General features: G+C 42.6%; 1 protein-coding gene across 4 annotated transcripts in view; it reads right to left on the bottom strand.

Annotated features, from left to right (window-relative positions):
* The window catches only part of VIT (vitrin), a 123,576-nt gene that overhangs the window by 46,080 nt on the left and 56,557 nt on the right, over positions 1–20,939 (bottom strand). For all 4 annotated transcript variants that reach the window (XM_021674417.2, XM_064363995.1, XM_064363997.1 and 1 more), the window contains 3 exons: positions 12,607–12,740; positions 8,731–8,808; positions 1,270–1,461 (listed from right to left, as the gene is read on the bottom strand). In XM_021674417.2, coding sequence (XP_021530092.2) covers positions 1,270–1,461; positions 8,731–8,808; positions 12,607–12,740 — 404 coding nt within the window. The remainder of the gene's footprint in view (positions 1–1,269; positions 1,462–8,730; positions 8,809–12,606; positions 12,741–20,939) is intronic.

Here is a 20,939-nt window from a genome sequence, read left to right as displayed (position 1 = left end):
GAAAACGGTCTAGCACATTCAAAGTGTCGATTTGCAAATATGTATATATATTTATTTATTGAAACGGAGTCTCTCTCTGTCACCCAGCCTTGAATGCAGTGGTGTGATCTCAGCTCACTGCAGCCTCCACCTCCTGGGTTCAAGCAACTCTCCAGCCTCAGCCTCCTGAGTAGCTGGGACTATAGGCACGTGCCACCATACCTGGCTAATATTTATATTTTTACTGGAGATGAGGTTTCACCATGTTGGCCAGGCTGGTCTTGAACTCAAGTGATCTGCCTGCCTTGGCCTCTCAAAGTGCTGGGATTACAGGCATAAGTCACTGCACCTGGCCTGATTTGCATTTTTTAAATAAAAAGATGGACAGGTAGGTAGTTGGCTTCTGCTATGAGAGCAGGGAGGGAGAAAGGTCATACTTTGTGGCAGTAGTGACTGGAAGCTGGAGGTGAGACTGAAAAGAACAAGTCCTGAGTACTTCCTCCTGGAAGGAAAAGGTAGCACCAGGTGGGAAATCAGAAAACATTGGTAGGACAATAGGGGAACTCCAGGTGCAGAAGTTCTCACCCCTTTGCTAGAAAAGTTCTTGAACTGGTGAAAACTTCTGCAGCTGGACTTCCCCTATTGTCCTACCAATGTTTTCTGAATATTGCCCACCTGGTGCTATTTTTTCCTTCCAGGTTAAAGACGCTTATTAACCTAGAATGGTGTAGGTATAAGTCTGTGCAGAAACTCGAGATCAAATGATCAGATGGGCTCTTAAGGCCCTGTTTGTTGTAGTCTGAGATTAAGTCCGTAAACTGGACTTCGATAAAACCTTCAACATGATTTGAGCAATGGGTAAAGTAGTAAGACAAAAAGCCATCAGAAAAGAAACAAAAATGTTAGCTATCTGACTTTTCCTAAAGGGATTCTTTTGGTTTTGTTTGCTTTTAATATTTGAAGACTTTCAAGTATAAGCCATTTGTCACTTAAAAACCAGTAACAACAAACCCCAGCAATGTTTACATAGAAATCTACCATCCCCTCCGCTGAGCTTTTGGAGAAATGAGGATTTTGCAATAGGAAGGTATCCCTATGGTAATAGCAGTCCTATTTTTGAATCTATATCCTCCCTTGAATCTAGGGGGAGGATGCAATCACATACTCCTGGCCCAGTGCTCCAGTGCTCCCCATTCACCCAGCCCGATAGATGCTCAGACAGAGCTGTCACTCTAAAAGCCCCATTTCCGATTTCCCTAGTACAAAGCAACACATGGTCTACCTACTGACCCATCTCCTGGCTCCTGTGGCCCACAGGCTGTGGTCTGGGGCTGCTGGTGGTAGAAGCTGCAGAAAGGGATGGCCTTGGCAAGGTGGTGGAGGTGGCCTCAGCTACAGTGACAGCCAGAAGCTGCATCAGAGTGACCGGCTGTGCAGTTGTCCCTGGAATGGGTGGCCTCTGATGGGCTTTTGTGGTCTCACCTGTAAGAAAATGGAATTATACTAGGGCCCACAAAATAACCTGTAAACTCTTATAGAACTAGAAATAAAATAAATGTTGATTGAACACTAGCTATGAGCATGGAGCTGTGCTAGCCACCGTGAAGGGTGAAACCCAGGTAACAGCCACATTCTTGCCTGAAAGAATGTATACTCTCAGAGCAGTCACTCAATCAACCAAAGATTAAGTAGTGATAAAATAAATGACAGGTCAAAACTGCAGCAACATAGAATATAGACAAGGCAGAACATGATTAATTGCTGGATTAATTTGCCTGGCACCACTAGCAATGGTTCATGTACACGTTTTTTGTTTTTGTTTTTTGCTGTTTCGATTTGCATTGGCCTTGGAATAGAAGATTGAAGGTACTTATGGGGCTTTCACTATGACTTAGTCTTAGAGACTGCATTCTAGATGCTCTAGTTTAGGTTAGTTCATGACTAGTCAACTCCTCCAGGCGCCAGTTTTCTCATCTGTAAAATGGGGTAACATAACTAACTGGATTCTACTTTTTTTTTTTCTTTTTAGAGACAGGATCTTGCTCTGTCACCCAGGCTGGAGTGCAGTGGTGCAATCATAGCTCAGTGCAGCCTTGAACCTCTGGGCTAAAGTGATCCTCCCACCTCAACCTTCCAAGTAGCTGGGACTACAGGTGCAAGCCACCATACCTGCTAATTTTTATTTTTTATTTTTATTTTTTTAGAGAAAGTGTCTTCCTGTGTTGCCTAGGATGGTCTTGAACTTCTGGCCTCAGGCAATTCCTTCATCTCAGCCTCCCAAAGCTCCGGGATGACAGGCGCAAGCCAGTGTGCTTGGCCTAGATTCTACTTCTAAATGGTACTCTTCATCCATGCATGATGATTTAGATTGCTTCTCTCGTTTTAAACACCACTGTAGTTGGCTCCCTATAAAGCAAGTCTCAGTTTGTTAGTGCTCTGGTGCTCTGAGGACATCTCTGAAGGTTTAGAGCAATGGAACAAGTGACTACCCACTGAGCATTGAGAACTGCGGGTTCTCAGGGAGACACACGATGGCCCCCAAAGTGAACAGCTCCTCAGTCCTGGGAAGGAACAACCTGCTGCTGCTTGTGCCTGCTGGGCCCCACTGGGGGCACGGTAGCTTCTGTCCCTGTGCATCTGTATTGGCTCCTAGGGCTTCTGTAACAAACTACCACAAACTGGGTGGCTTAAAATGACAGAAATTTATTCTCTCACAGTTCTGGAGGCCAGCAGTCAGAAATCAGCATCACTGGGTCAAACTGAGGGTGTCAGCAACACTGAGCTCCCTCAGGAGGCTGTAGGGTAGACTCTGCTTCTTGCCTCTTCTGGTTTCTGTGGACTGGCATTCCTTGGCTTGTGGCCGTGCCACTTTAGTTTTCAAGGCCAGCATCCTCAGCTGTTTCTCTGCTCTGTCTTCACATGACCTCTGATATGGTTTGGCTCTGTGCTCTCACCCCAGTCTCATCTGAAATCGTAATCCCTAGAATCCGTACCTGTCAAGGGAGGGACCAGGTGGGACATGATTGGATCATGGGGGTGGTGTCCCTCATGCTGTTCTCCTGATAGTGAGTTCTCACAAAATCTGATCGTTTTATGAGGCAGATTTTCCCTATCTGCGTGCGCGCTCTCTCTCTCTCTGTCTTTCTCTCTCACCTGCCACCATGTAAGACGTGCCTGCTTCCCCTTCTGCCATTATTGTAAGTTTCCTGAGGCCTCCCCAGCTATGTGGAACTGTGAGTCAATTAAACCTCCTTTGGTTGTAAATTACTCAGTATTGGGTAATTTATAGTATTATAGCAGTGTGAGAATGAACTAATACAATCTCCTCCTCTATGGATGTAAAATAATCTCCCTCTGCCTCCCTTTTACAAAGATGCCGGTGATTGCATTTAGAGCCCACCTGGGGAATCCAGAATAACCCCCGCCCCACCATCTCAAGATCCTTAATTTAATCACATTAGCAAAGCCTCCCCACATTTTTTTCCATATAAAGAAACATTTAATGGTTCCAGGGATTAGGATGCGGATGTCTTTTCGAGGGTGTTTTTCAGCCTACGACAGCATCCCAGCTCTGGCCTTACTCTGCTTAGGGTTGATGTGTTTTTATTACACAGCACAGCAGGCCAAGGAGATGACATCTGAAATAAGAAGATGCTTCTGTCTCGGTGGGAACCATTCACCTTCCCCTTTGGCATTGTACAACATCCAGGAAAATAGTGTCACAATCATAGTCCTGGACAAGCGATGCAGACAAATGTGTGGTGGGGTGTTTAGACCCACCGCCAGCACCAGCACCTGCTCATTTCCCCACCCTGACTCTGCCATCTTCTGCAGGAATCACAGCACTGACTTGGGAGAGCAGGTCAGCAAACAGTAGTCTGGAATTGGGTTGGAATTTAGCCATTCAGTCTGCTCTTGCAGGCATTACCAGGTCAAGGCAGGAAGCCGATCTTTCAATTGCCTTGTTTGTTGCTAAGGTGGTCACCTTTAAATCTGCCTGTAGCCTGCGCCAGACAAATCACTAAAGAGCTGGGAGCAGCCTCGGGGGTTCAGCCAGTCTTCAAGCCATCCTCAGGCAAAACTGAATCTGCCTGATTTATGACATTTCCATTATTTTAAAGAGTTTGAACGTTCATAACAGGTATTAGGGAAGTTTCTAATTTCTCCGTCTTACCCTCTGGTAAATGCTACCAGGTATTAATGCCTCTTCAGGGAGGTGCAGGCCCAGGTTTGACCTACTTCATCTAGGGAAAAGCCATTTAACAAACCCACTTATATATTTTATGAAATAGGATGTAATTAATAGTCTGGAAAGAAACATAAACTGACAATTTAGTTTACTTGTAAATTATTCATGAAACTGCAATGTACTAAAAATACAACTACTTGGAAATAGTGAACTTTTTTGCCACCTAAAACTTACTGTATATTGAAAATCTGAATTATCTTTTTGTCACACCATAGGCTAATCTCCAGGCTTCTGACTATCTCAGTCTGCCTTTGCTAAAATTGATTTGCTAGAGAAAGGTTCACTCTCCCGAGGGCAGTCTTTGTATCACTAGCTTATAATGCAGATGCCGTCAAGTGCATCTTAAATTCAACTAACAGCCATGGGTTTCCATGGGCTTCCGTGGGCTGCTGTTTCTGCCTGCCCTCCTTCATGGATTAGAACTGTCTTTAAGAGGGAAGATAGAGAAAAATGACTCCTCCTATCCCAATTGTTCCCAATTCCTCACTGAACATAGTGTCCTTGATTCGATCCAAGGTGAATTCTTCATGGAACCAAGTTCTTCGTGAGCCATTTGGAAAACAACAACAACAACAAAAAAAACCTAGTAAAATAGCTTCTTCATGCAATCTCAGCTACATGGAGGTTTGATTGTTTTTCAAAGATTTTTATGGGAAAGGATTTCAAAACTTCTCTTAAACTCTACACATATTCCTTATTTGGGCATGGTCAGAGAGCTCCCGGCAGCCACCTTCTCAAACATAGCAGGTGCCACACAGCTCCCCGCACCTGGCTCATCGTTAGAACCACAGTAGATGTGTTAAAATGCAGGTCCCAGGGCCCTGGTTGCAGAGATTCTGACTCACTGGACTCAGGGTGGGCCGTGGAATTCTGATTTGAGAGCCACAGCGAGGGACTCAGCAGACAGTCAGGGAAGGCAGGAGGGTTTTTCCCATACCAGCTCAGCAGCCTCTAACAAAGATTTACTTTCCCTTCTCTTGCTGTGGTACTAGGAATGTGCCTTCCTAGTTTTTTTTTTTTTTTTTTTTTTAATAAACTTCTACAAACCAACACTTACCTGTTTTTATTTAAATAAAAACTTACTGTTTTTACTTACCTCAAGGCTCTAAGTCAAAAATCAGCTGCCTGCCTAATGGTTGCTAAATGTCAGGGGGCGGGGTGGGGATAGGGGGTAGGGGGCAGACAGCATTTAAATCTCAGGGAATGCCTGTTCTCAGTGTGAGCCACACAGGGCAAATCAAAGTGCCTTCTAGTTTTTGAGGGAGGTAACTTCCCAGGACAGAAGGTTGTCATGCTTTCAGGGGTCATCCTAGCCTGATTAACCTGTTAATTCATAATCTCAGAGAGACGGGACACATTTTAGAGGTGCAATGCTGAGACCTGAACAGCTGCTCACCCTGCATCTCTTCTGCTTCCCCTAATGTCGAAAGGAATTTTATCGTTTAAGGAAGACCAAGGGGACCACTTGTTTAATTGCGCTCATTTTTATTTGAATTTGTGAAAACTTACTCCTAAGTTAGACTAAGGACTTAGGGACTAAGACTTTAAAGAGAGAGCTGCTTCTGTCCACAGGAATCCCTTTTATGTTGGAATGCTGGTAGTTTAGCTCAGGGTCTTGCACATAGGAGATGCTCACTCAGTGTAAATACTGAATGAATAAATGAATGAATGAAATGAAGGAGTAAATAATTTTTCAGACTCTGACCATCACAGATAATCTAGTAACAAGCAGATGATAGTAATGCCTAGTGATACTGTCATTAGAAGTTTAAATGGTATGGTCAAGGGGACAAGTGACATCAGCAATGCCTGGCTCTTGCTAGTTTATAAATTTCACGAGAAGCACCCTTGGCCACCTGCACTTCTTGTGGATGTCAACGACTTGGACATCTGGAACAAGTTCTTGCTGGGGATGGATGGTGCTTGGGGTAAATAGTTTTAGAAATCATCTCTGCTGTGGAGAAAGACTGTACAAGCCAAGTAGACTTTTATTATCTGAGTTATCATTTGGCTATAGTTTCTCTCCCCTAAGCTCTTTTCCCTGCAACTTTCCCTGCTTTAAGGGGATACCGAGTTTGCATACTTTTTGAGCTGCTTAGAACTGTGCCCGTGGGTGAGTTACTAAACCTCTCTAAAGGCCAACTTCCTCATCTGAAAAGGGAAGTTACTGGCACTCTGCCTTGGGGTTACTGTAGTGCAGGTGTGTGGCACAGAGAGCGCACTGGACAGACAGCTACAGTCACTGGAGGTTCTGTGGCCCTTCCTGCTGTCCAGACACAGGCCCAAAGCTGAAGCCAGAAGGGAGCAAGTATCCCTTTCTGAAAGAGGAGAGGTGCCACTGAACTTCCCATGGGTGACTTCATTCCACCAGAACCTGGACAAAACCCCGACACCCCCATCCCAGGCCAGTGAACAGAAGGAAAGGACCTGAAGAAGGGGAGGGGTCAGAAGCCACCTTTTAGAGAGTGCTGTGTTCAGAGTCAGATGATATTTCCTCCCTTCCTTCACTCTTTGTTGCACCCAAGCCAAATGAAGGTGCTTTAAGAGAGTCATTCATTAAGATTGTGGGGACTTGCCAGGAGGGCAGGTGGGCATCTTATTTCCCTCCAGTCTTTCTGCATACCCATCACAGGCGTGCAGTGCTGCAACAGAGTTGCAGAGTTTTGGGGGTGTATTCTGGGAGTCTAGAAGCACCCTCCCACTCAGGGTAAAAATAGGGAGTGTTGACATGTGGTCCCTAAAGTTGGGGGCTGTATGTGAACTTGGGGACTTTTTCTGCCTCAGGGATCTCTGAGAGGGGGAGGGGCGCAGCTGGAGTGGCCCAGGCCAGCAGATCTCGGCAGCTGGGGGTGCAGCAAAATGCAAGGAGGAAGGCAACCGCACCCCATCCCAGTTCTCAGACCCCAGAGGGGGCTAAAAAGAAGCCTGGCTGTTCCTATGGCTCTGTGTGAAGGGGCTGCGGGGGGCAGGGGGTGCTGCTGGAACCTAGCATGGGTATCTACCTTGGAGAAAGGAGTGAGGGCACAGATTTCTGGTCCAAGAAGAGGGTGTCAGGCTAAAATGAAACACTGTCCCCTTGCCTTTGATATCTACACATATCACCTACTCAGGAATCAGTCTTTCATCTGGCTCTGCAGAGCCACAAGTCCAGATGAAACAATAGAGACACCAGCCAGTTAAGGAGACCTCTGCCACCCATTCGTCTTCTCTGTGCCCAGGCCAAAAAAGAACAAGCCATATCTCAGAAATGGCCCAAGAGGCACCAGCACCCGCTGCCAGTTCACAGGTGGAGGTGGGGATAGCTGTATACTTGCAACTAAACAGACAGGACTAGACGACTGGACTCATTAAAACGTCATTAGATAGATGGAGCCAGAGCAGTAAGTAAGGGAAAAGACAAAAAACATTCCTTATGTGTATGCTAAGGCTCCTCAAATCATGAAAATCAGGAATCTATATACATACTATTAGCATAAGAAAATCTAGAATGATGGTTTAGAGAGGGGTTTCTGTTTGACAGAGAGTAATTAACTTCTCCGTGTTGCATTTTCCTCAAAGAGCCAGAGCAGTACTATAGGCTGTTAGTGGTTTATGATGATTAAACTCAATGATCAGATAAAATTCTCGAACTCCTGGCCTCATGATCCACCCACCTCGGCCTCCCAAAGTGCTGGGCTTATAGGTATGAGTCACTGCGCCTGGCCTGATCAGGTAAAATTCTTGGAATGATGCCTGGCATACAGCAAATGCTCCATAAATGCTGTTCTACTGCTATTCTTAAACCATGTTCACCTTAAGTACAGGAATAGAACCTGAACTATCAGGCTCATAACATATTAGCTAGCCCAGCAAGTTTCTGGAAGCAATGCACAATCCCATTATAAAGCAACTCACAGTTTCTCTTTGTGTGGGAAATCAAAACACCTCTGGAGACACAATAATGCATAGTACAGTTCTTGATTTAACACAGAAACCTAGAAAGAGGTATTTTCTTGGCCCGAAGTCTACCTATACCCACTTTTGTAGTTCCCATGGAAGCTGGGTTGGCACAACCCCATAGACGGTGTATTTTTGGCCTGGGTTATTCGGATTAGCAGCTTGCTGTTATCACATAAACCACCTCGTTCTCTTTGCTTCTCTTCATTTCATACCTAAGTAGACAGCCTTTTTCCTTTCAGCTGCCAGGAAACATTTCCAGACAGAATGTCATGTCATTTTCTAAAGTAACAATACAGTAGAACTCAAGGCAACAATCTGAATGAAAATGACACAAATATAGAGACACAATCTCGGACTGCAAAAACAAAAAATAAAGCTTTCACTTTTTAGCCCCAGCCATCTGATCTCATTGATTTCTGTGGCCATGTTCCTGGCATCTGTTAAAATATTGCCAGAGCCAGTGGAGCTTGACCGGTTAGGACGTTAATTTCTCTGCTGTCTCCCAAAACACATCACGTGTTTATGAACTCAAGGGTTAGATTCAATCACACGTGAGCACTTGCCTGCTTGGGCAGCTGGACTTTTGGATGATGAGTATGTAAGAGCTGATGGGTAGGTTACACCCTTTTTGGGTTTACTTTCTGCAAAAAAGAAAAAAAAAAGTTGTTGATTACAATGAGAATGTCAAGTGGCATTTTCTTTTCCCATATAGCTTTACTATCATAATGGAAGCAGCCAAATCTCCATGACTCAGAGTTGTTTAACATCAGCAACCCTTCTCTCACCCGTGAAGATGTGACATGGAAGCTAAGGTTTTCATCTGTGTGGCCTCGAATGTTTGATTATATCAGCAGATGAATGAGAAGCCTTTCACATGCTCTCCTTTGAGATGATGGAGTACTCTGGTCATAGGCTGGCTACCTCTCACTTTCACAGACCCTGTGGGATTCATTTGAATTTCACAACAGAACAACTACAAGTTGGTAAATATAGGTCAACCTTGGAAAAAACCATGTGTTACCCACCCAGGGGGAGACACGGGAGTTACCAGGCAAGGAGGAGGATTGGTAATGTCTATCAGAGAAAAGATGAAGCACAAAAAAAATTACCAAAGTCTTCTTCCAACCATAAAAGGATGCCTGAAATTCTACCATATGGGCTTTGTTCCACAATTAAAGTGAGAGTGCTGCTGGAATATAGTAAGCTCCCTGAAGGCAAGTCATTTGTCTGACTTGGTTACTGTTGAATTTTCAGAGCCCAAAGCAGTTTTTTTCTGTCATGAAGTAGTTGCTCAAGAAGTATTTATTCAGTGTGAGAATATCTTAATGCTTAGATCTCTGTTAAAATTAAAATACTGGCCGGGCACAGTGGCTCATGCCTGTAATCCCAGCACTTTGAAAGGTTGAGGCAGGCGGATCACAAGGTCAGGAGATCAAGACCATCTTGGCCAACATGGTGAAACTCCATCTCTACTAAAAATACAAAAATTAGCTGGGCATGGTGGCATGTGCCTGTAATCCTAGCTACTCAGGAGGCTGAGGCAGGAGAATCCCTTGAACGAGGGAGTTGGAGGATGTAGTGAGCCAAGATTGTGCCATTGCACTCCAGCCTGGTGACAGAGTGAGACTCCATCTTAAAAAAAAAATTAAAATATATTGGTAGGGCATTATTGGCTAATAGGTAGTACCTTAGTAGGGTACTACCTATTAGCCGATATTACATCTAGTAATGAAAGCATTTCTTCTCCCATCCGGAGGGAATACTTTCACAGGATGTGAAGGAGATGGTGAGCAGTGTTGCCTGGAGGGCCTAGGTGGGTGGAGGAGGATCTAGTGCATTATCTTGCCAACCTTCCTACTGGCCAAGGGATTGTAGGATCATGAAGCAGAAAGAGCAACAAGGTCTCAGGAAGAACCTGGGTTTAGGAGTAAGACAATCTAGGTTTCTGTTTCTATTTTACCTTTAATTAACTGCCCCAACCTTTGAGGCTCTTGTTTTTTCATTCAGAAAATAGGAATAATGACATGGCCCTACTTACTACACAAAGTTGTAGGCATCTAATGGAAAAAATGTTAAGATGTTTTGGAACTATATATCTCCATAGAGATGCAAAAATTTGTTCTGCTGTATAAATGCCACGTGTATGGGCTCACTTGCATTACTTCACCTCATTAAAATCACCTGGGGAACAGAACCTGGCATTTCCAAATCCTCCGCCAATGTCGAGGCCTGCTTCAAATGCCAATGATTGAGGTTATTTTAGGTCCTGGGAGGGCCCCATGGCTGTAGGCCACACTTTATCTACAGAAAGTGAGGAAGAGAAATCTTCTCTATTTATTGTTCTTCTCACATCTAAAACCTGATGATTTTTTTTTTCTGTTTCTATTCAGAAGGAAAAGAAACATGAGCTCAGTTCCCTGAAATGTGGATCAAAGAATAAAAGGGAAGTAATAGGGGGTCCCTCACTGACATTTCATACCCCTGGGCTGTGCAAAGATCATGCGGGTCATAAATGTATATATCCCTTTTCACTCCCTCTCTTAGCCCACCAAAGTGAACTAGTTAAGGATCCCAGGGGCATATGAAAATTAGAAATAAAAACCTAGAGAAAGGTCATGGTGGCACCTGAGCCTTCAGAAGAGGATTCGGACATGATCCAGTTAAATTTACTGGCCATGAGCCTCTGAATAATGGGAAGCGTTCCTTGGCTGCCGGTCAGTTATCAATCCTTATGCTGCAGTGAGCTCCTAACTCATCCATTCAAGAGAGGCTTCCAAGTGCAGAAGCACAAATGTTTATTATCATTGGCAAAAAGTATTTTCGGTTAAATGTCACTAGGTCGAATCAGGAGAGACGGAAGCTGAGATTTATAGGGAATAATATCAGCAGATTGATTTTCACTTAAAAAGCCCAAAACATTTCTACTGCCATAGAATTAATTTTTCTTTTAAACCTCTTTTGAGATTCTTGGATTGCAGACTGAGCACTTGAGGCTGAAATGCCCTTATTTAGCCAGGATCTACTTGGTACGATGAGGAGATTATATTTCTCTGTATCTCAACATATTTGTATTCTAGACATTAGCATTTTCACATGGCTCCTGTTTTGAATTTTTTGTTACAAGGCAAAGTTCCGGAAGTACAGTGGTTGATACCCTTCCACTATCTGACAAAGAAACCAGTTTAATTTGAACCGTGGGTGTGTAGAATTTGGCAGGCAAAAGGAAACAGGGATTGCTCAAGTTGAGAAGAATAATAAAAGGTCTGTTTGTTGTTTTGTTACGACTCTAGTCAGTGGAGGATAGTAGGGGCTTGAGGCATGGGGTGCCTAGCAGTGCTAGAAAACCACCCAGACTGGAAGGCCTACAGTCTCATAAAACATTTCTCTCTTCCCTATTCAGTTGGTTTTCTGTAAGTGGCTCCTTCTCAGGACAGTCCCAAGGTGCCTAATTTTGTTTGGAGGCCAGGAAGTTGGCTACAATCTAGTTTAAAATTCTTAGAGAAAATGGGAGATTCAGGTCTAGAGTAGGGTAAGTATAAGGTGAGCATAGAACATTGTGTTGTACTCAAGCAATACCGTGAACATGTCAAAAGCTTGAAGGGCTCCCACTGGGGAATCTCAGAAAATATAAAAATACAAAAAGAAAAATGAAGATCATAGATGATAACATTATATTATATTTTTAAACACAATCTATGAGTCCGTAGTCCACTTAAAAATAATAGGTGCACAGGGGGAAAGAAAGTCTTTATATAAGAACATTAGCTAATAAATGTGGAAGGAATGATGGAATTAGAAAAAATTATAATTTGCATTTACTAATACTTGCTACAGTGAGGATCAGCAATGGATGTTAAAATCATTGGGTGAAATTTATTGGGGAACAAGCTACTTGAGCATGTTAATGCAGCACCCTACAGATGCTTATTAATTATGAGGTAGCTTTGCCATGGAGAGATATGGCAAAGTATCCAATGAATCAAACTTAGCATTGCCAACAATGGAACAGACTGCATCTTGATATGGCCATTGTGTATGACACAACGGATATACTATGACAATACCTATCTATCCACTTACCAGAAATCTCAAGGAATAAGGCTCTAGATATGAGGCACGTTTGGCGTAACTAAAGGACTGGTTTTAAAACCCAAGCTATTAAATGTAATTAATGTAATTAAAAATCTGATTGGACTTACAGATAGCTGCAGTGTAATTAAACAAGCAGTTGAAGCCTTTTAGTATTTTCAGATTTGACTTCGTGGTGATTTTTCATGTAGTTCTAATTTATTGTTTCATGATCCTAATTATCAGAAAAACTAATGCTTCAAATTTTTATGAAATGAGGCAGGCCATAAGCAAAAACAAATAGCACAATGAAAAGAGCACGTTTCATCTCGTGGTACGTTTAGCAGTGTTTCTCCACTATGTGGTCATACCTAAGATGATAAAGGATTCTCTCCATCGTGGTAGGGATAATGACTGGACACCGTTGGAATAACTCCCTTTATAGCCAGATTGTCCAGCAACCTTCCGAACAAGTATTTTCCCTCCTGAATTATCAAGCACACCACTATGAAGAGAAAAAATAATTTTTGAGGAAAGAACAGAAGTATTTTTTGACATGATCAACAGACTAGCAAACCAGTCGCCATCTTTATTTAGACATAGGAAAGTAGCGAGGTTAAGCAAAGTTTACCTTGATGTGAAGCCCAACCCACAAAAATGGTGCCTCCATCACCAGGCCCAGCATCTGAGCTCCAAGGTTGAATGTCTTTCTCTTTCTTCTTGGAGGAGCTGATTGCTCTTGTCAGTCAGGAATTTCTTTTTTGCTACCATGTCTCAAACTTCTTTTCCTTGGTTTTCTCATTCCCACTAGCTCTTTTAAGTAAAACCTCTTTCTTGACTGTTTCTAATTTGGTTTTGTGATGTCTCAGAATTGATTTAGTTATTGCAAAGGGTGATGTAAAATGATGAAAAGTAAACACTCCTTTTATTTTGGGTCAGGAAGGAAAGGTGTGCAGCTAAGTTAAACTCATTTAAAAAGGATTCCCCGGCTGGGCATGGTGGCTCACGCTTGTAATGCCAGCACTTTGGGAGGCTGAGGTGGGTGGATGACCTGAGGTCGGGAGTTCAAGACCAGCCTGACCAACATGGAGAAACCCCCATTTCTACTAAAAATACAAAATTAGCCAGGGGTGGTGGCACATGCCTGTAATCCCAGCTACTCTGGAGGCTGAGGCAAGAGAATCACTTGAACCCGGGAGGTGGAGATTGCCATGAACCGAGATTGTGCCATTGCACTCCGGCCTGGGCAACAAGAGTGAAACTCCATCTCAAAAAATAAAATAAGATAAATAAATAAATAAGGATCCCCAAAAGACTGATAATTGTTTCTTTAATTTCTAGGATTTTGTAAGGTTTTAGATCCTGATGGGACAGTGACTGACATACTAATGTCTTTCCTTTTATGTTAGGCAGGGTCTCCATCTGGTTGCTAAATTGCACTTTTACGTTGTCATTTCTTGCCTCAGAGTCTAACATGCATGGCTCCTTTGGGTATCTGTAATTTATAGTCTGGGGAGATGTTGGTTTCTCCCCATCAACACCCTTCCTTCCCTCCAGGAGTGAGAGTTGTCACTTCCTGCCCTCCCACCTTCCTGATGAGTCAATAACATTCAACCCTCAACCTCCCAATGGCCTAGAAGGAAAGAAAGTGGTAATAATACTGAACATGTAAAGCACTTAATTGTTTTGAAACTGTTCTCACCTGTGGTGTTCCACTGGGTTCTCCCAGCAAACCTGAGTCGTGGAGTGGAGGGAATGTTGTTATTCCCATTCATTCCATAGAAGCAGGCTGTGAGAGGTTGTGTTTTCTAACTAGAAACTTGGGATTTTCTAACTAGTCAATTGCAAGAAGGATTTGAACCCAGGTCTAACTGACCTTAAGTCCTCGGTTTGTTCCTCTTGCTCCCATCTACCTCTCAAGGGTTCAAAAGCGCAGGCACCTCCCAAAGCCAACTCCTCCTCACTTGCTCTCTTCTCTCCAGGCTCCCTGTGATTGAGTTCCCTCACATCTCCCAATGGCAGGCAGGTTAGTTTCATCCTCACATCTCCCAGTGGCAGGCAGGCTGCCTGAAACAATGCTACTGTTTGACCCCAGAAGACCTGGTTACCAGGCCTGTGCTGCTGTCAAAGTGCAGCGAGTTCCCGATTTCTCCTTCCCCACAGAGATTCTGACATGACTTCGCTACCTCCTTCCCTCCTTAGAATCTTGTTCTTACAACTTAAACTCTGGTTTTGTTCCATCTTGTGCTATTTCCTATAAATTTCTGGAGTTTATTTTGTCTCCCAACTAAGTGGAAATATTTCTTATGGAAAAGACAGTATTCGATGTTTCCATATATGAAGGTGCCACTGACACCTGCTTTTGAGAGCTAATTTTTTTTATTTTTATTTTTATTTTTTGAGACAGAGTCTCGCTCCTTCACCAGGTGCCAGGCTGGAGTGCAGTGGCGCCATCTCAGCTCACTGCAACCTCCGCCTCCCAGGTTCAAGCAATTCTCCTGCCTCAGCCTCCCAAGTAGCTGGGACTACAGGTGTGCGCTACCACGCCCAGCTGGTAGGTCTTGATCTCTTGACCTCATGATCTGCCTGCCTCGGCCTCCCAAAGTGCTGAGGTTATAGACATGAACCACTGCGCCTGGCCGAAAGCCAATTTTTTTTCTTCAACTATTATTTTAAGTTCAGGGGGTACATGTGCCAGATGTGCAGGTTTGTTACATAAGTAAACATGTGGCATGGTGTTCTGCTGCACAGATCATCCCATCACCTGGGTATTCAGCCCAGCATTCATTAGCTATTCTTCCTGATACTCTCCCTCTCCCCATCCCCAACTCTGACAGGCCCCAGTGTGTGTTGATCCCCACCCTATGTGTCTGTGTGTTTTCATCAACTCCCACTTGTAAGTGAGAACATGTGCTATTTGGTTTTCTGTTTCTGTGTTAGTTTGCTAAGTATAATAGCTTCCAATATATTCCATGTCCATGGTCCATGCAAAGGACATGATCTTGTTTCTTTTATGGCTGCATAGTATTCCATGGTGTCTATGTACCATAGTTTCTTTATCCAGTCTATCATTGATGGGCATTTATGTTGATTCCATGTCTTTGATATTGTGAATAGTGCTGGAACGAACATATGCACGCATGTATCTTTATAATAAAATGATTTATATTCCTTTGGGTATATACCCAGTAATGGGATTGCTGGGTCAAATTGTATTTCTGCCTCTAGGTCTTTGAAGAATTGCCACACTGTTTTCCACAGTAGTTGAACTAATTTACACTGTGAGAGCCAATTATTATGCTTTCAGGATTGGGTGAGCTGATTGGCTTGACATTGGTAACTTGGAATTAACAATGGTGAAAATATTTATATGATGGGAATTGGCAAGTCAGGCCTATCTCACCCCTGCGTTAGAGAGCTCGTTGTTAAACATTTACCAGCACACCACTGACTCAGACTGAAAATTCTAATAATTTTTTAAAAATTTATTATTAAATTAAAAAATTTAATAATAAATTTTAAAAAATTTATTATTAAATTAAAAAATTTAATAATAAATTTTAAAAAATGACCCAGTGCTCTCTTTACTTATTACTATTGGAGAAATAGAAACAACTGTTACCTTTTTCTTTTCCTCCAGATAAACTATTCTGTCTTGGATTTATATCCCAGTATACCACGAACGTGTGCATAGCTGCCCCTCAGTGAGGGAAGCCCCACACCGCCACCTCCCTCACCTCAGGGGCTGAGCATCCGTCAGGCTGTTTTTAGAGAATGGGGAGGGGATTCTCAAGCTGGACTGCGCAGCAGAGAGTTATGTAAGACTGAAAGCCCAGATTTGGGATGCAGAACTATTGTGTTCTCATGAGATTTTCCTGTTGGGGCAGAGTGAAGCCTCATCTTGGAAGTGGATATATCCAGGGCTGATCCCAGGGAAGTCAATTGTCCTTAAACCTTAGGAGGCATCAGCAATGCAAAGAAGCAGGATGCACAGGAGGCTTGATCAATATAGGAGATGCTGGAGGAGGGAGAGAGTCTGAAAGAAGCTGTGGTTCCACTTATGAGGCAGACGGGGGCTCAGAGCTATGGTAATTTGGAGAATTTATGTAAATACAACCTCATCATTTGTATCACTCAGACATAAGCACTTCATAGATATTCTCTGGAAGAGCAAACCCAGTTCCACTCCTCTGCATTCCTCAGGTGCCCTTCATGGTGCTGAGCATGACCTTGATGTTCACCTCCTCCCTGATTTTAGGGGACTGGGATAACTGAGGGTCAGTTCTTTGGCTCAGAGAGAAGGGATAGTTCACCAGTAGGCCAGGTGTCAAATGGCTGCTGTTCTGAGGGTGGGCACTGGTCAGAGATCAGCGTGAAGAGTGCCCTGCATGGAGCTGGTCTTTTCATTGCACCTTCTCAGAGAAATCTCTCTTCTTCCCTGCACTTGGCCCTGCTTTAAACACAGGAGTTAGTTTAGGATAAGCCTGAGCCAAAATATGATGCCTCAAAAATGTTCATTATCCCTTTGCTTTGAAGGAATCAAGGGAATTTCTTGTACTAAGACCTCCGAGCATGATAGAGAATATGAACATTAAATCCTTTAATGCAAATTAATCTGAATTTCTAAACCAAAGTATATTATCTCCAGTCTCCCACTTCTGACTGTCAGGACTCTGGCAGGACAGTGGTTATAGGTCCCCAATGTACTTTCTGCTCATGTTCTCTATATCTTAAATCCTGCCTTCTGAAAACAGATTTGCTCTGTGTGAAAAACAAAACTGATAGCTTCCAAAATTGCTATGTTTTCCCTTAAGACTTTTATTCATCCTCTCTATGAATAGTGATACCTCTTTCCAAATAGTTTTTCTACTTTATCAGTCACTGGCCCGGGAAGTCACAGTGGCATTCAGTTGCTCAAGCAGCAAATCTTGTTTTTTGCAAAACAAGCAAATCAAGCTCTGCTCTTCTGCCCCTCTTCCCTCATTTGTATTTTCCCCTCCGAGTTCCTACCCTTTAACCCAAATGCTGGGATTGTAGAGCCTTGGTTCCGTCCAAGGCTCTGCCCTTCCTACTTTCTCCGCAGGGGTGCATGCTTCCACCATAAAGCCTTTCCCAGCTTTGAGTCCTGTGAGGTCTACACCCCGCCCCCAGTCCTCACTTTGTACCCTAAGCAGTGCTGGGACTCCCCCAGTCCTTATGTAAATATATCACCTGGGCTCCAGGCTGGAAGTAAGGGGTCATGAGTTTTAAACATCAATGTGGATCTAACTAGGAATTTATTTATTTTGAGACAGGGTCTCACTGTGTCACCCAGGCTGGAGTGCAGTGGCATGATCTTGGCTCACTGCAACCTTCACCTCCTGGGTTCAAGTGATTCTTGTGCCTCAGCCTCTTGAGTAGCTGGGATTATAGGTGCCCACAACCACACCTGGCTGATTTTTGTATTTTTAGTAGAGATGGGGTTTCACCATGTTGGCCAGGCTGGTCCTGAACTCCTGACCTCAGGTGATCCGTCCACCTTGGGCTCCCAAAGTATTGGGATTACAGTCGTGAGCCATGGTGCCCGGCCCTAACTAGGAATTTGATTGGCTTTTTGATGCCTCAGTTTCTCATTAACAAATGAGGATTCTAACAACAGCCTCATAGGGGTGAGATATTGCTAGAAGGAGAGAATCATAGTGCAAGAGATTACATGTTATTTTAATGACATCTTTGGTGAGGTTAAATTTACTCTTGTGTCTCTATACTGCCTTGGAAATGTGGAAGTGCAAGAGAGAGCCAGCAAGTGCCAGAGGAACCAAGAACAAACCATTTAGGATCAAAATTGAAAAAATGCAGGCAACCTTAAAAGACAGGTTAACCTTTTGCAGCAGATGTCATTTTCTACACAGACACTGCAGTGTGTACAAAGACACAGACTGGAGAGTGCGATGGTGCTGGTGGGCTGTATGTGTGGGAGGCATGCATGGGTGTGCAAACATTTCTGTGTGTAGATTTGTATAACTTTTTCCTCAGTTGACTTTAGGGTGAAAGTAAATTATTTTTATTTCACAGTCTGAAGTTATGAAATAGCATTCAATGATTTTTATTCCATAGTCTGGAGTTATGGAACAGCTTTTGGTGTCGTTTTTTAAAAATGTTTTACTACTTATCATTAATAGAGCTTTTGTAGTCCCATTCCCAATGAAAAACCAGTTTGCTCCCCACACCTCTGCAGTAATGGGGAAAAGATTAGTATAGCCAATGAAATCTGCTAGTAATTCTTAAACTTTATTTTATGCATAGTTTTTGTCTTACTGCTCCCTCAAATTTCAGAGCCTACTAACTAGACATCGTGAAACAGCATGAATTTTATATATTTTCTCTCCCTTGCAGAGGTACAACTAAACAATCAACTGACTTATGTGCAAATAAGGAAAAGGAAAAAGATACCACAAGTCTGAATAATTCATAAACTTTATTCAGCATCCAGTAACCAAGTGTTACTCCTGAGTCACATCTCAAAGCTGTCCTGGGCAGCAGTTAGGAGTAAGGTGCTGCAGTCAGCTGGACTTGGGTTTGAGTCCCCACTTTGATACTTTTTCATAGTATGACTTTAGAAAAGTGATTCAACCTATCTTCATCTTTAAGATGTGCATAAGAATGGTAGAAACTGCATAGAGGAATTATTGTCAGGATTAAATAAGTTAACAAAGGTGAAGTGCTTGACATACATGCTAGTCTTAATTCCAAAGATATTAAGTAAACATGTATTTATGTTTTGACTCTAAACTTAACAAAAGTGGTATGAAGATTCTGTGAAGGTCTCTTCATTTAGGTAGTGACTTAGTCCAAAGTATGTCAGGCCTCCTGTCTTCCTTCTTGGATCCCAGACCAACAACTGACCAAGTGGTTTTACCCATCACCCTTCTCCACTTTCCCCATCCCCATTTTTCTCTAACCCATCACCATAGCTGTGATATTTCTTCCTCCAAACTTTTGGGCCTTCCTTGGTACCATCTCCATAATTTTCTTGCTCAGCACATACAGGTAGAAAAAATGAGTTTATATCATCAAGAACTTGTGTTTCCTTGTCATGAACATGAAAGAGTAAAATTCTCTTCTTCTCCTCATCAAAGTGAGAAGTCAGTTGTCTTTTTTTATGGAGTGCTATGATAAAAGATGCAGGACCATGCATGACTTCTGGGTCACCCATCCATAGTAAACTTGACAGAGAAAACAGGATGCTCAGTTAAGTTTGTACATTTTTCAGGGAAGGGGACAAGATGACTGACTATACAGCTGGGAAGTGCTTCTCTCACTGAGAAAAACTAAATATCAAGTAAATCATCACACTTTGAATAAATGTTTTGAGAGAAAATACTCAATAGAGAGGCAATGCAGAACAGAGGCAGAAAAAGGAGGAAGCCAGCAAACTTGCATGAAATTGCTGAGTGCCAGGACAGCTCCTAGTCCTGAACAGGACCTGAGAAAGGTGTGAATGAATGAACTGTGGGGCAAGGAAGCTCAACAAGATTCAGAAGAAAGTTGAAACCCAATCCAAGAAAGTCAGTAAAATGATCCAAGAGTTGAAAGACTACATAGCCATTTTAAGAAAGAACCAAACTGAACTTCTGGGATTGAAAAATTTACTACAGGAATTTCATAACACATTTGAAAGCATTAACAACAAAATAGACCAAGCTGAGGAAAGAATCTCCAAGCTTAAAGACCAGTTCTTTGAATCAATGCAGTCAGACAAAAATTAAAAAGAATTTAAAAAATGAAGAAAACCTCTGAGAAATATGGAATTATGTAAAGAGACCAACCAAATGAGACTATGACTCATTGGCCTTTCTAAAGAGGAGAGAGAGTAAGCAACTTAGAAAAGATATTTGAGGATATGTAGTTCATGAAGATTCCCCCAGTCTCACTGGAGAGGTCAACATGCAAATTCAAGAAATTCAGAAAAATCTGTGTGAGATACTATACAAGATGGCCATTCTCAAGATAGATAGTCATCTGATTCTCCGAGGTCAAAGTGAAAGAAAAAAGTCTTAAAAGCAATTAAAGGATCACTTAGAAAGGGAGCCCCATCGGGCTAACAGTGGACTTCTCAGCAGAAAGTTTACAAGCCAGCAGAGATTGAGGGCCTATTCTCAGCATCCTTAAAGAAAAAAAATTCCAACAAAAAATTTCATATTCTGCCAAGCTAAGTTTCATAAGCAAAGGAGAAATAAAACACTTTTCAGATAAGCAAATGCTAAGGGAATTCATTGCTACTAAATGAGCCTTACAAGGGGTCCTTAAGGGAGTTCTAAATATGGAAATGAGAGAACGATACCTGCTACCACAAAACCACACTTAAGTTCATAACCCACAGACCCTATAAAGCAACTACACAATCAAGTGTACAAAACAACCAGCTGACAACATTATGATTGGGTCAAAACCTCATATATCAATACTAACCTTGAATGTAAATAGTCTAAATGCCCCACTTAAAAGGCACAGCATGGGAAGTCGGATTAAGAAACAAGACCCAGCCATCTGCTGTCTTCAAGAGGCTCATCTCACACATATAATACCCACAGGCTCAAAGTAAAGGGATGAAGAAAGATCTACAGAGGTCATTAATTTTATATCAGATTTTAAACCAACAACAGTAAACAGAAAAAGAAGGGCATTACATAATGATAGAGTTCAATTCAACAAGAAAACTATC

The sequence above is a fragment of the Aotus nancymaae genome, unplaced genomic scaffold, assembly GCF_030222135.1.
Source record: "Aotus nancymaae isolate 86718 unplaced genomic scaffold, 86718_ANA_hifiasm-v0.15.2.pri h1tg000057l, whole genome shotgun sequence".
Taxonomy (NCBI): domain Eukaryota; kingdom Metazoa; phylum Chordata; class Mammalia; order Primates; family Aotidae; genus Aotus; species Aotus nancymaae.
Note: the sequence above shows the minus strand (reverse complement) of the source record. Positions and strands in the feature narration are given on the sequence as shown.